The sequence below is a fragment of the Prionailurus bengalensis genome, chromosome A2 (genome assembly GCF_016509475.1).
Source record: "Prionailurus bengalensis isolate Pbe53 chromosome A2, Fcat_Pben_1.1_paternal_pri, whole genome shotgun sequence".
Taxonomy (NCBI): domain Eukaryota; kingdom Metazoa; phylum Chordata; class Mammalia; order Carnivora; family Felidae; genus Prionailurus; species Prionailurus bengalensis.
Genome location: NC_057348.1, coordinates 21,819,304 through 21,833,668, shown reverse-complemented (window position 1 = coordinate 21,833,668; position 14,365 = coordinate 21,819,304). Strand labels below are relative to the sequence as shown.

General features: G+C 45.1%; 1 protein-coding gene across 1 annotated transcript in view; it reads left to right on the top strand.

Moving 5' to 3' along the window:
• The first annotated feature begins 225 nt into the window (after positions 1-225).
• The window catches only part of RFT1 (RFT1 homolog), a 40,049-nt gene continuing 25,909 nt past the window's right edge, over positions 226-14,365 (top strand). The window contains exons 1-6 of the mRNA XM_043587633.1: positions 226-362; positions 4,098-4,183; positions 6,515-6,631; positions 7,734-7,923; positions 8,941-9,042; positions 13,518-13,655. Coding sequence (XP_043443568.1) covers positions 300-362; positions 4,098-4,183; positions 6,515-6,631; positions 7,734-7,923; positions 8,941-9,042; positions 13,518-13,655 — 696 coding nt within the window. The 5' untranslated portion in view covers positions 226-299. The remainder of the gene's footprint in view (positions 363-4,097; positions 4,184-6,514; positions 6,632-7,733; positions 7,924-8,940; positions 9,043-13,517; positions 13,656-14,365) is intronic.

The window sequence follows — 14,365 nt, the reverse complement described above, 5'->3', positions numbered from 1 at the left end:
GAGAGCCTCAGGGAAGAGGCTTTGGGCTACTTTAACAGCTTCTCCTAACTTATTTGGGACGGGGAGGGATAGGGACAGAAAACGCCTGAGCTCACACAAAAGGGAAAAGAGATGCGGCGCAGGAACACTGACGTCACTCACGCCGCTCACTTAAAGGGCCAGACGTTTCTTGCTTCGTCCCCGCCGCCCCCAAATCACCAATCAGAGAGCGAGCCGCCCCATGACGCTATCTCCCCGCGACGAGGCCGGCTGGCGGCGGCGGCGGCGTTTCCTGGTGACCGAGGCGGGGCGCAGAGGAGATGGGCAGCCGAGAGGTGCTGGGCCAGGCGGCCCGGCTGGCCTCCTCCGGTCTGCTCCTGCAGGTATTCTGCCCCGCCGGCCGCAGACCAACCAGCAGTCCGGAGGCGCGGGGAGGCGGTCCTGGGGCCCTTGAGAGCGCGCTTCGGGGCACACCCAGTCCCGGCGTGGACCCTCACTACTGAGGGTTCAACAGGAGACGGTGGCGGCGGAGAACCGGCACCTGGGCAGGAGTTCAGAGGCCTGGCTGGGAGACTACAAACAAGTCGTTTTCCTTCTGAGCGTTATATTTCCCATATGGTAGTAGGACAGGGTTAGGTCAGGTGGCAGGGGCGCCTTTGGTGCACTAGAATTGGATATTTTTAAGGCAAGGAGTTGACTCTCTGCTTCCCCCACCAATGACCCTCAAACATCTTCAAGCTCTCTGACTCTGACTGAGTTCATAGAGACAGTATGGCATAGCTAAGAAAAAGATACCTGGGCTTAGACAGCCCTACATTGGAAACCTGGTTCTACTACGTGCTTTCTGCATGAACCAAGACAAAGGATTTCTTTTGCTAAGCCTCAGCTCCTCAGCGGGAAAATTGGGGTAATAATAGTACCTAGCTCATAAAGTTTCTATGAGGCTTGACTGAAGTCATTCAGATAATTGTATTTAATGCTGTACCTGGCTCTTGGTGGGCACTTAGTAAATGTTAGCTGCATTTTCCTTCTGGCTATGTGACCTTAGATAAGTCACTTCCCCTTCCTGGCCCTAATTTTCATCATCTGTCATTTAAGGTACATACCAGTTGGTCCAAATGGTGTCTAAAGATTCTTTTAACACTAGGAGTTAGTCATTCTAAGTGGCTCAGTTCAGCCCTTATTCAGAAGAGTCCTGAATCCACCCTTCCCCTATATTTTAGAGGCAGCATTTCACTTGGATATTAAGAGAGAGAACCAGGCACATGTGAGCTCAGGTTTGGTCCTTGTCACTTGGTAGTTCCCTGCCCTTGTGAAAATCGCTTTACTTTGAATATCAGTTTCCTCATCTTAAATGAGAACATTAGTGCAACCCCATGGGGTCATTAGCAAGATTAGATGACATGCCTGTTAAGTGCCTGGCGCATTATAAGTACTTAGTGAATGTTAGGTATTTTTATTATAGTAATAAGGATTTTCTTAAATGGTCATTATAGGAATGGAATGAAACAATTTACATAAAGCATGTAGAAGAGTTCCTTGCACAAGTCATGTGCTTAATAAACATTCACCTAACCCTAAATTAACTAAACCTTGAATGTACCAAGTTTTTTCTTCTATCCACGACATAAAAAACTGAGTTCATTGCTTTATCTGCAGTGCTGATTGTTCAGGCTTTGATGATACCTTACGGCCCAGATTGGCTTCATAAAAAGAAAACAAGTCTTGGGGCGCCTTGGTTGCTCAGTCAGTTAAGTGTCCAACTCTTGATAGTGACTCAGGTTGTGACCTCGAGGTTGTGAGGGCGAGCCCCGTGTCGGGCTTTATGCTGACAGCATGAAGCCTGCTTGGGATTCTCGCTCTCTGCCCCTTCCCTGCTCATGCGCATACACACTTTCTCTCAAAATCAATAAACATTAAAAAAGAAAGAAGGAAAGGAAGGAAAACCAGTCTTAGCAGAAAACACAATGGACTGGGAGTCAGGTGGCCTACCATAAAGTCAAGCTGGGTCATATGATTATTATGTGACATTGGGCAAATCACTTTGCTCTGAGTCTTAACTTGCTTCCTGTGCATTTATCCAATTGCTTTTAAGGGTCAAATAATTAACAGATGTGAAAGAGCTTTTTTAAAACTGTAAAGTCTGTTACAAAGTTAAATGAAGACTGTGTTGCTACTAAGGGCCACTTACATGGAGCAAATACTGGGTCACATGAACAACATTAGAGCTTCATTAACTCGGCCCTTTCTTCAAACCAGTTAGGTTTAGACCATGGTAACTTTGACATTAAATATGACACTAACTGTATGTACGTCATTTTTTTAAAAACAGCCATAATCTAGGCTTCCTGAGTGTTTTAATCTGGTCTTGGATGTATTCTCAAATTACAATGCAGACACTTGAGGTAGCTTTGCAATTACATTGTATCCTGAAAGAATTTGAGCTGGCCATAGTGAAAGTGTTAATTCCTTTCATTTTTTTTTTTTTTTATTTTTATTTTTTTATTTTTTCAACGTTTATTTATTTTTGGGACAGAGAGAGACAGAGCTTGAACGGGGGAGGGGCAGAGAGAGAGGGAGACACAGAATTGGAAACAGGCTCCAGGCTCTGAGCCATCAGTCCAGAGCCCGACGCGGGGCTCGAACTCACGGACCGCGAGATCGTGACCTGGCTGAAGTCGGACGCTTAACCGACTGCGCCACCCAGGCGCCCCTCCTTTCATTTTTTAAAAAATTTATTTATTTTGTAAGGGAGAGAGCTCATGAGCGGGCAAAGGGTGAGAAGAGAAGGACAGAGAGAATCCCAAGCAGGCTCCACACTGTCAGCGGGGAGCCCCAGGCAGTGCTCAACCCCATGAACTGTGAGATCATGACCTGAGCCAAAATCAAGAGAGGCTTAACTGACTGAGCCACCCAGCAGCCCCCATGCCTTTCACTTTCATTGTCAAAAATGCTTTCACCTCTAAGGTCTTATTTGATGGTTGTTATCAACCCTGTAAGATAGGTAACCTCATTTGACAGGAGGAAATTAAAGCTTATAAGAGTTAGGAGACGAAGGGCTTAACAGCTAAACGGTGATTTGAGACTCTCAGCTGAGTGGTTTTTCCATTCAGGGCTCCATGAATTGGCTTCAAATGTCTAAATTTGAGTAAAAAATTTGGTAAGTAGGTATGTATCTGCATATTTCCAAGAACTACAGAGGTTTCATCAGACTTTCAAAAGGCCACCTTTGACTCCATATTGTGATATCTTGGCTTTGGAGACCTTGCTGCTCTGTGACACTTCAGGGACAGTGTTAAACTGTACTCTCCCTTTTTGGTCATACCTTTCCCTGGAGATTTTTAGACTGTTGTGGTCCACTGGCATATTTTGATTGAGTCGTTCAAATTGCACCTGTTCACAGATAACTATGAGAGTGATTTGTCATTTGCTCTGGAGCACACTGTGGAGTACACCTGTCATGCTTCCTGGATGCAGACGGGGGCTGAGGTTTGCACCCCGCTCAACATCCCCCTTTAGCATCCCCACTTAGCACCCTGTTGTTCTCTGTCTCATGGAAGAATTCTTTGCTCAGGTTTGAATTGACAGGTTTGAAGTCTTGGGATATATCCCTTTCAAATGGTAATAGCTGGAAAGAGATTGAATGTCATTATCAGAATCCCCAGATATTGCTAGGCAGAGAAGAGAGATTAGACCCTGTGATTCCTAGAGATTCTGCCATTCCCTGCAGGCTCCCACTTGCTAAGTGTGTGCTATTTCTCAACAAGCTGGAGGGAGGGCCAACGTGAAGCATTGACTAGAATTCTCTGTCTCCTGAAGTGCCTGACTTTGAGCCCAAAGGAATTCACTGACTTGTCAGGCCCTCCCTCTTATCAGTAAATTAGATTTCCAAGTGCCTTTGTGCACTGTTCTACCATTGCACAGGAGTGCCAGGGGACCCCTCCAGGAATGAAATTTCAGCAGAAACAGACAGGTGGTAGGTCTTCAGGAGGGTCTCTATGGCAGAGCTGCCGTACATCAGTGTGTTATTAGAAAGAGCAGCCACATTGTTTTCATTTCAACAAAATAAATATTCCCAACATAATTTATTCTCATGTATTTTTCTTCTTTCTCTGTAGGTGTTGTTTCGATTGATCACCTTTGTCTTGAATGCATTTATTCTTCGCTTCCTGTCAAAGGAAATCGTTGGCATAGTGAACGTGAGGTAAGAAGGGAGTACCCTGGCCTTGCCCACAGCTCACGTCCCTAGTCAGGGCACCTGTGTGTCACCCTCAGATTTTGGAAACAGGGGCCTTTACTGGAAGTGGAGTGTTCTAGCAGTGGGCTGAGGAAGAGCACACTGGGATGGGGGAATGAGCAGGCAATGCTACTTTTAATGGACCCATGGAGTGTTTTCCATTAGCAGCCTCCAAATGCACATTTCTCTGCCAGCTGTTCCGGTTTGTCTGCTCTTAGAACCCAGGAAAGGAGTGGGAGTAATTCACTGCAAACCCTGTCTCAGGTATAATCCTGTGTTCTTGTCCTGCTGACAGCACAGGAAGCAGGAATCCCTCGGCTGGTGAGGATGTGCTTCGTAATTGCAAGGCTGGAGCAGCCTGCCTTCCCTCCTCGGTGACTTTTATAATTGGAAAATGGTGGTTAGGGTGACAGTGTGCATCCTTGTCATGAGTCCCTTGGCAGCTCTTAGAAAGCTGCTTGCTTTGTCTTTTAGACTCCACTTGTTCCTTCTACTCTCTTTTCTGTTCAAGGGTACCCACGCATATTCTGTATTCACAAATGACACAAAAGTCTATGAAGAGATGTGAATGCTCAGGTTAGCTCAGCTTCTCAGGTGTATCTTCATGTCCTCATAAACAAGACCATATGTTCCAGATAGCATTTTACATCGAATACCCACCAAATGTATGCTCTGGGCTCCGTTTTCAGAGATTAGAGAAGGTTCTCAAACTTTGAAGGGCAAAGGAATCATCTGGGGGAGTTTTGCACTAGGTGGGTCTGAGAAGAGGTCCAGAAATCAGGATTTTGACAAGTTCCTTATTGATTTTGAAGCAGGGATCGTATTTTGAGAAATACTGTTTTAAAAGTGGGAAGGGGGGCATCTGACTGACTCAGTGGGTCAAGTGTGTGACTCTGTGATCTCAGGGTTGTAAATTTAAGTCCCATATTGGGTGTAGAGATTACTTAAAAATAAAATCCTAGGGGCACCTGGGTGGCTTAGTTGGTTGAGCATCTGACTTCAGCTTGGGTCATGACCTCATGGTTCGTGGGTTCGAGCCCCACATCAGGCTCACTCACTGCTGTCAGCACGGAGCCTGCTTTCTCTGTCCCCCCCACCCTTTCTCGGCCCCTCACCCACTGGTTCTGTCTCTCTCTCTTTCAAAATAAATAAACTTAAAAAAAATCTTAAAAAAATAAATAAATAAAGCAAGCAAGCAGGAAGGAAGAGGACCAAATCTCTTAGGTGTTCAGATTTGAAAGCAGTTTGGGCCTCTTGCCATCTGGTCTTCCCCAGATTCTCAGGTCTCTGCTTTGACAACCTTTATCTGGCCGGCCCTCTGCTTAACATACAGTTCAGTCTCCTCCTTCCCAATGTTGGACAGAAGCACTGGATAGCAGCATGATCCTTGGACATCCTCAGAGAGACCTTAGCCCAGCTAAGGTCTGTCTCCACGGCTGTCTCCATTCTGACTTCATCACACATGGCCTGTTGATGAGGGAAAATCTCAGCTCTTACTCATGCAGGTGCAAGAGGGTCCACCTAAATATTGCCCACCCGGGAAAGATGGCAGACAAGCCTTGCTGACCTGGGCTGCAGCGGCCTCTGTAACGGCCACCAGCCTATTGCCTATTGCCTATTGCCTATTGCCTGTCCTGAGATGCTTTTGGCCAGAGCTGCCACTCAGAGCCTCAGCTTCTCTCATAAGAGCTCTCATTGGTCACCAGTCTCAGCGTGACCAAGAGGTCCCCTTGCTCTGTGTGGTCATATCTTGTCCTTTTCTCCTATTGTCAGAGCCATACCTCTGCCTATAGCCATGAGGCCTTAGGCTTTGGGGGCCACTGTGGCACTTTCTATCCTGGATATAACGCTCTATAGGCACACACTCAGGTGTCCTTTGTTTGGTTCCTAACTCTGTTGTTCAAATGGATCAGACTAGTACGGGGACCCTGTAAAAACTCACTGCCCTTCACATCACCACCAGTGATTTATGACCAAGACTTTCTTTCTGTCGCTGGCAAAATCTCAGAAATTCTCTCTATGAAAAAAGATTAGAGTCACTATTGATTATTTTTTGTTATTGTTTGTTTATTTTTGAGAGAGAGAGCACGCAAGAGCGAGCGGGGGAGGGGCAGAGTGAGTAGGGGGCGGGGGGACTGAGAAACCTAAGCAGGCTCCAGGCTCTGAGCTGTCAGCACAGAGCCCAATTCAGGGCTCAAACACACAACCCACGAAATCATAACCCAAGCTGAAGTCGGAAGGTTAACCTACTGAGCCACCCAGGCACCCCCATTATTGATTTCTGCTTTTCCTTTAAAGGCTAACACTGCTTTACTCGACCACCGTCTTCCTGGCCAGAGAGGCCTTCCGTAGAGCATGTCTGAGTGGGGGTGCCCAGCGAGACTGGAACCAGACCTTCAACCTCTTGTGGCTAACGTGAGTTGTGCTTTGGCAGGAGACCGTGCAAAAGCAAGCGTCGTAAGTGTTGTAAGTTAAACAGCAACACTTGCCCAAAGCTGAATTGTCTCCAGCCTGGGTTTCTGGGGCCTGGGCATGGGACAGGAAGGAGAAGGCATCCAACATCTTGGCTGTTTCCTCTCTGGATGGCCAGGAGCCAGGAGGAGGCTGTGGGTGGGGGCTTTAGGGCCAGGTTTCTACCCGCTTGGGAGGTTGTTTCTGCCATTCCTGATGCCCACTCTGGGCCCCAGTGGGCCTGTGCCGTCTTCTTTAGTCCTAATCTTTCCCCCTCCCTGTGGTCTTTTCTGAGCTTTTAACAACCACTTAGCATTCTTTGAAAGCCTTTTAGGGCTTTCATTATATCCTTCTTCAATTTTGTAATGTTGATTTCAATTCTCAGCCCTTGAGAATATTCTTGAAGATCAAGTACATCAGCTAAAACTTGTAATGGCCTTTCTGCAGTTAGATTCCTGCAGGGAGGGCTGGCACTTGAGGTTTTTTCTCAGTGCTGCCTTCCATAACTCCTTCTTGCCTCATGGAAATGACTGTCACGAGGCTGGTAGGTGTTCATTTTATTAGAGGATGACTGTTGGCTACCCAGTCATATTTAAGTGCTCTGTGGTGCACATGCTAGGGGACACCGTGCACTGGACTGTTGCTTATTTGGGTGCAAGAACTGACTGTATACTATATTTTAGTCATTTGTGTGCAAACAGCAGGCACATACTTGCCAGGAGTTTTGTTTATCTCGTCAGTGTCACACTGTGGATAGGAGCGTAGACTTACGAGTTAGATGGGGATTGGGTCCTGCTTCTGCCCTTGGCTAATTGTCCATGACCTTGGCCAAATTCCCCAGTGCTTGTCAGCCTTAGTTTCCCCATCATTTCAATGGGGTAATAGCAGGATAATTGTGAGGGGTCTGTGTAAAAGGGGTAGATCTGAGTGCCTGGCATGTAGTAAGTGCCTTAATAAGTGGTAGCTATTTTTAAAATTCTATTTCTTTTCTGTTTAATGTTACTATTTTAATATATATATTTTTTATTTTTAGCATATTAAAAAAACATTTTTTTTCTTTTTCTAGGGTCCCCCTGGGTATGTTTTGGTCCTTGCTCCTGGGCTGGGTGTGGTTACAGTTGCTGGAAGTGCCTGATCCTAATGCCGTCCCCCACTATGGAAGTGGAGTGGTGTTGTTCGGTCTTTCGGCTGTGGTGGAGCTTCTGGGAGAGCCCTTCTGGGTCTTGGCACAAGCACAGATGTTTGTCAAGCTCAAGGTCAGCATGCCTTCTGCTCTGATGGGAAATTCGAAGAAGGGAAAGAGTGGTTTCTTAAAAAGATTTTCTAGGGGCGCCTGGGTGGCTCAGTCGGTTAAGCGTCCGACTTCAGCTCAGGTCACGATCTCGCGGTCTGTGAGTTCGAGCCCCATGTCGGGCTCTGGGCTGATGGCTCAGAGCCTGGAGCCTGCTTCCAGTTCTGTGTCTCCCTCTCTCTCTGCCCCTCCCCCGTTCATGCTCTTTCTCTCTCTGTCTCAAAAATAAATAAACGTTAAAAAAAAAAAATTAAAAAAAAAAAAAGATTTTCTAGGAGTGATGATTTGTTTTCAGATTTGCATTTAAAAAGAAATTTGGAAAAAGGTAACATGATCAGTTTAATTCATTCCCTTGAAATTTGGCAGATGGGCTGGGCTTAAGTTTACATCTGCTATACTATTAATGCAAAAACAGGTTTGCTAATAGGGAAGTTATTAGCTTAGATAAGAATTTAAGAGGACTGTGAAGGTTTTTCACATTTTCCTAGTGATTCTATATTTAATTGTGTGCTAATATTAATTTTTCGTGTTTTAAAATCTGTTGTTTAATATGTACAAAAGAATATATGCTGTATGTGTAAATCTTTTTTTTAAGTTTATTTATTTATTTTTGAGAGAATAGGGACAGTGTGAGTTGGGGAGGGACAGAGAGAGGGAGAGAGAGAGAATCCCAAGCAAAGAGCCCTATGTGGGGCTTGAACTCACAAACCGTGAGATCATGACCTGAGCTGAAATCAAGAGTCAGACACTTAACCAACTGAGCCACCCAGGCACCCTGCTGTATGTGTAAATCTTAAAGCATGATAATACTGAAAATCTATGAACTTACCACCCAGCCCAACTAGAACATTGTCATGCTATGTCTAACCACATGCCCCACCCCCATTGCCGGGGTAACCACTATTCCAGGTTTCTATTTGTCATTCCTGTGCATCTTTAGTTTTTAATAACGTAAAGTGCACCCTTTACTACGTATTTGCAGGTGATTGCTGAGAGCCTGTCGGTCATCCTCAAGAGTGTCCTGACAGCTTTTCTTGTGCTATGGTCGCCTCACTGGGGGCTATACATTTTCTCTTTGGCCCAGGTAAGGGTTATGGCTTTTCACTTTTGTATAATCTATGTTTCTCCATTTGATTTTCTTTTTTTTTTTAAGTTTATTCATTTATTATTTCTGAGAGAGAGAGAAAGAAAGAAAGAGAGAGAGGGAGGGAGGAAGGGTGAGTGAGCACAAGTGGGAGGTGGGCAGAGAGAGAGAGAGGGAGAGACAGAATCCAAAGCAGGCTCCAGGCTCTGAGCTGTCAGCACAGAGCCTGAGGCGGGGCTCAAACGCTGACTGCGAGATCATGACCTGAGCCAAAGTTGAAAGTTTAACTGATTGAGCTACCCAGGTGCCCCTGATTTTTTTCTTCTTGTTCCCGTTACTGTGTGGTTTACATTTGCAGTATTCATGCATGTGAGGCAGGCTGGAAGCTCTAGTAAGATGGTCATGACAGTTCTTTTCCTTTGGCTGTCCACTCTACACCACGTGCTGATGCTACTGATATCCCCAGGGGCCCGGTGAAGGCCCAGCACTCGGCCTCATTGTCCAACATAACAACTCCTTTAGATGTTCTGTGGGCGAGCCCATACCAAACTCACCTTTGATTGTCTTACTGTCTCATGGAGGAGGGAGAAAAGCAGTGAGGGAGTGGGGTGAGAACCAAATTGCATGTGTGTTTTTTTTCCCTGGATTTTAATCAGTTGTTCTCAGGATAGGAAGAAACTCTGCCAAGCCTGTTTGAAACTTGCATTGAAATCTCACACAATGCAGAGCACACGAATTGAGTCTTAGCAGGTGCACTCTCACTTTCAGCAGCTCCGGCCTCGTTGCCATCCCAGTTTCTAGTTCTAGTTCATATCTGTAGCTTGAATAAAAGTACGACTAGGGTATAGTGCTCATTTTAAAAACAAAACCTAAGATCAGATAGATATCAGAACATCTTATAGGGCAAAGCAGTTTGTAATATTTCTTAATGTATAGGAAGGTAAATTAAAATTCTTAGTCACAGTTTTAGTGAATGTCTTTCCTGTGTCCTAAGCAAAAACCGCAAATGTATTTGTGAACACAGTAAAAGTAGATTTAAAAATAATATTATAAGAATGACAATTACCTCCCAAAAGTAGTTTGCAAACAGTTGCATATTTTAGAGAAGTTATTTGTGATTATTTTTGCCATGTTTTATTAGATCTGGGATTACAGTACTCTGCATTCATCATGTTTTTGATATATTCTTCCTAATAGAACAGGAGGCCATGGAGATGCCCAGTTATTGGTTGGCCCTTCTTGGGAAAGGCGCTTGCATTATGACTTTCTGATGGTCCTAGCTCCCACTCAGGATACATCATAGGTCAGCAAGGCCCATTCTAAGTGTATTTGCTTTCTTATTATAAGACTTCAGAGAGCTCTTCTCTGGTACATTCTCTGTCAGTGTCTGTGTGAGAGGCCTGAGGGCCATCAGCACCTCATATCAGCAGGCAATCCCTGCCCAGGGCTCTGGGATTCTCCTTTGTCCAACGCACTTCCAGGTTCCTCCTTAAACAGCTCCTTACCCCATCATATTTGATATATTTGATATATCAAATATGAGATATTTGACATATCAAATATGAGATATTTGACATATCAAATATGATATATTTGACATATCAAATATGATATATTTGACATATCAAATATGATATATTTGATATACCCCATCTTTAGAATATATAAAGAATTCTTACAACTCAACAACAAAAAGACAGACTACCCTAAAAGTGGGTAAAGGAATGGAATACTACTTGTCAATGAGAAAGAATGAAACATGGCCTTTTGTAGCAACGTGGAGGGAACTGGAGAGTGTTATGCTAAGTGACATAAGTCATACAGAGAAAGACAGATACCATATGTTTTCACTCTTATGTGGATCCTGAGAAACTTAACAGAAGACCATGGGGGAGGGGAAGGGGAAAAAAGGTACAGAGAGGGAAGGAGGCAAACCGTAAGAGACTCTTAAAAACTGAGACTAAACTGAGGGTTGATAGGAGGTGGGAGGGAGGGGGATGTGGGTGATGGGCATTGAGGAGGGCACCTGTTGGGATCAGCACTGGGTGTTTTATGGGAACCAGTTTGACAATTCCATATTAAAAAAATAATAAAATGAATAAATAATAAAAAGGGGTAAAGGACCTGAATAAACATTTTTCCAAAGAAGATATGCAAATAAATAGCCAATAAGCACATGAAAAGATGCTTAATATCATCAGTCATTAGGCAAATGTGAATTAAAAACGAGATAACTTTATACCAATTAGGATGGCTGTTATCAAAAAATAAAAGTAAAACCCAGAAAATAGCAAGTGTTGCTGAGGATATGGAGAAATTGGAACCCTCATACATTGCTGGTGGGACTATAAAATGGTGCAGCCACTGTGGAAAACAGTTTGGCAGTTCCTCAGAAGGTTCAAACGTAGGGGTGCCTGGGTGGTTCAGTTGGTTAAGTGTTGGACTTTGGCTCAGGTCATGATCTCCCGCATCGAGCCCTCTGCTGTCAGCACAGAGCCCACTTCAGATCCTCTGTCCCCCTGTCTCTCTGCCCCTCCCCTGCTTGTGCGCGCTCTCTCTCTCTCTCTCTCTCTCTCTCTCTCTGTCAAAAATAAACATTAAAAAAAAAAAAGTTAAATGTAGAACTGATGTATGCCCAGCAATTCCACTCCTAGGTATATACCCAAAAGAATGAAAGCATGAGTTCAAACAACTTGTACACAGCAACACTATTCACCATAGCCAAAAGGAGGAAAGAACCAGATGTCCATCAACTGATGAAAGGATAAACAAAATGTGGCATATCTATGCCATGGAATATTACTCAGCCATAAAAATGATAATGTGCCATGACACCATGAACTTTGAAAGCATGATACCAAGTGAACAAAGCCAGACACAAAAGGCCACCTATTGTGTGATTCCATTAATATAAAATGTCCAGAATAGGCAAGTCCATAGAGACAAAGCAGAATTTGATTGCCAGGGACAGAGGAGTAGAAAGTGACTGTTTAATGGGCACAGAATTGCCTTTTGGAGTGATGGAAATGTTCTGGAATGAAATAGTGGTGATGGTTGTACAGCACTGTGAATGTACGAAAAGCCACTGAATTGTATGTTTTAAAATGGTTAAAATAGTCAACGTCATGTTATGTGAATTTTTCCCAATAAAAAGAGGGAAGGATCATGTAGTTGGGATTCAGTGCATGAAGACTACTCACAGGTTGTTACTGCCCCCAGGCGCTGCTCTGTGGGAAGATGAAGGGAGGTAGGGAACCGGTCCTCTTGTCACAGAAGATGTTGCATCTGGTGCTATGGCTCACAGCAGAGCTGCTGTGTCTCAGAGGGGTTGAGGCATGAAAGAAGGATGGTGGATGGCGGGCTCTGTCCTCAGGCACGGATAAGGGTGGAGAGCTGAGGAGCCTGAACCCACTAGACAAGACTCCCCTTTCTCCTTGCTCTGTGCCTTTGCCACAGGAGCAGGCCTGACGTTACCAGATTGAAAGCGGGGCCTGGAGGTCCTGTTCCTTCCTGAGCTAGTGCACATTGCTGTTCCCAGGGGGGAGAGAAGGAAGAAGAGAGCTTGTGAAAGGGGCTGTTTGGATACTCCTCCCAACCTGCAAACAAAACCCCAGGCTGCCGCTCCTGGCCAAAAGCCACCCTTTTGTCCTGGGTGAGTGGAGGGAAGGGTGGGCCCTCCTATCACCCCCCTGACTCCCTCCCCTGTCCTGTAGTAGCTCTTGCCTTGCCCACACAGTGGGCTGAGAGGAGGGAGCCAACAGCTTATTTCTGCTTTGTAATCACAGTGTGACAGGCTTCCTGGGTTTATGGAAAAGCCCCCATCCTAGATGATGGCAAGTCCCCAGATATTAGCACAGTACATATGGGTCCTCACGGTGTGCTGTCTAGGCGGGAGACTCGTTCCTTTGGCCAACTACAATCATTTTGAGAACATATGTGACATTACTGTGGTGGTGACACTATGGGCTGTCTGTCATGGAAATTATGTTCTTCCTGCCTGGAAGCACTGTTCTCCTAGTCAGGTCAAGGGTTTGGAGCACTTTTCCCAGAGATGCCCCAGCAGAGCTGGCTTTTAGTGAGTAGTGCTCTTTTCCAGAGGGTGGGGCATTGCTCGCTAGAAGGTACAGTTAATAAAGATGGTTCTATTTCTCTTTTTTTTAAGATTGACTGATTGATTGATTGATTGATTGATGAGAGAGAGAGAGAGAGAGAGAGCGGGAAGGGCAGAGAGAGGGAGAGAGAGAGAATCCCAACTGGCTCTGCGCCATCAGCACAGAGCCTGACTCAAGGCTCAAACTCACGAACCGTGAGATCATGACCTGAGCCAAAATCAAGAGTCGGATGCTTAACCAACTGAGCCACCCAGGCACCACAAGCCATTTCTTGATTGGCCTTTGAGGTCAAATTCATAGTTATATCTTAATTCTGCCTATATTAAAACTGTGCAATTTAAATCCATTATTTTCTTTTTTCAGCTTTTCTATACTGCAGTTCTGGTGCTCTGCTATGTCATTTATTTCACGAAGTTATTGGGCTCCTCAGAATCAACCAAGCAACAGACTCTTCCTGTCTCCAGAATGACAGATATGTTACCCAGTATTACAAGAAGTAGAGTAAGTAATACATTCTGTCTCTTGTCATTTTAATCACAGATCCTGATTATCCTTGAAAGGAAGAAACTATTACTTTCTTGTTTATTGCTATAATAGCAAGGATAGTTCCATAGCTTATATTTATTGAGTGCTCACTAAGTGCTAGGCCAAGGTTTCTCAGCCTTGACATTGTTGACATTTTGGGCTAGATAATTCTTTGTTGTAGGGGCTGTCTTGTAGATTGTAGGATGTTTAGCAGCATTCTTGATCTTAACCCAGTAGTTGCCAGTAGCTACCACCTCTCAGCTGTAGTAACCAAAAATGTCTCCAGACACAAATGTCCCCTGGGGGATAAAACTGCCCCCCTCGAGGACCGCTTTGCTAGCTCCTATGCTGGGTGCTTTCGTGCCTTATTTAATGCTTATACCAGCTCTGTGAGCCTGACATTACTATTGCAATTTTAGGGTTAAGGAACTGAGGCTTAGAGACTAAATATCTGCCCGAGGTGAGGGTCAGAGTGAGGGCAGGGGCCTGGAGTGGCTTGAATCGCCACAGAGCACAGGCTGTAACCACCGCGGGCCACTCTCTGTTTTGCTGTGTCTTGGTTTTTCTCAGGACTGCCTTCCAGCGCAGATGGTCCAGCCTGCTGACAAAGCAGGGTGACCCCTCCAGAGCTCCATTACCTAGTGTCAGGCCAGTCTCTCCAGTGACCCACTTTCCCACGTAGACCA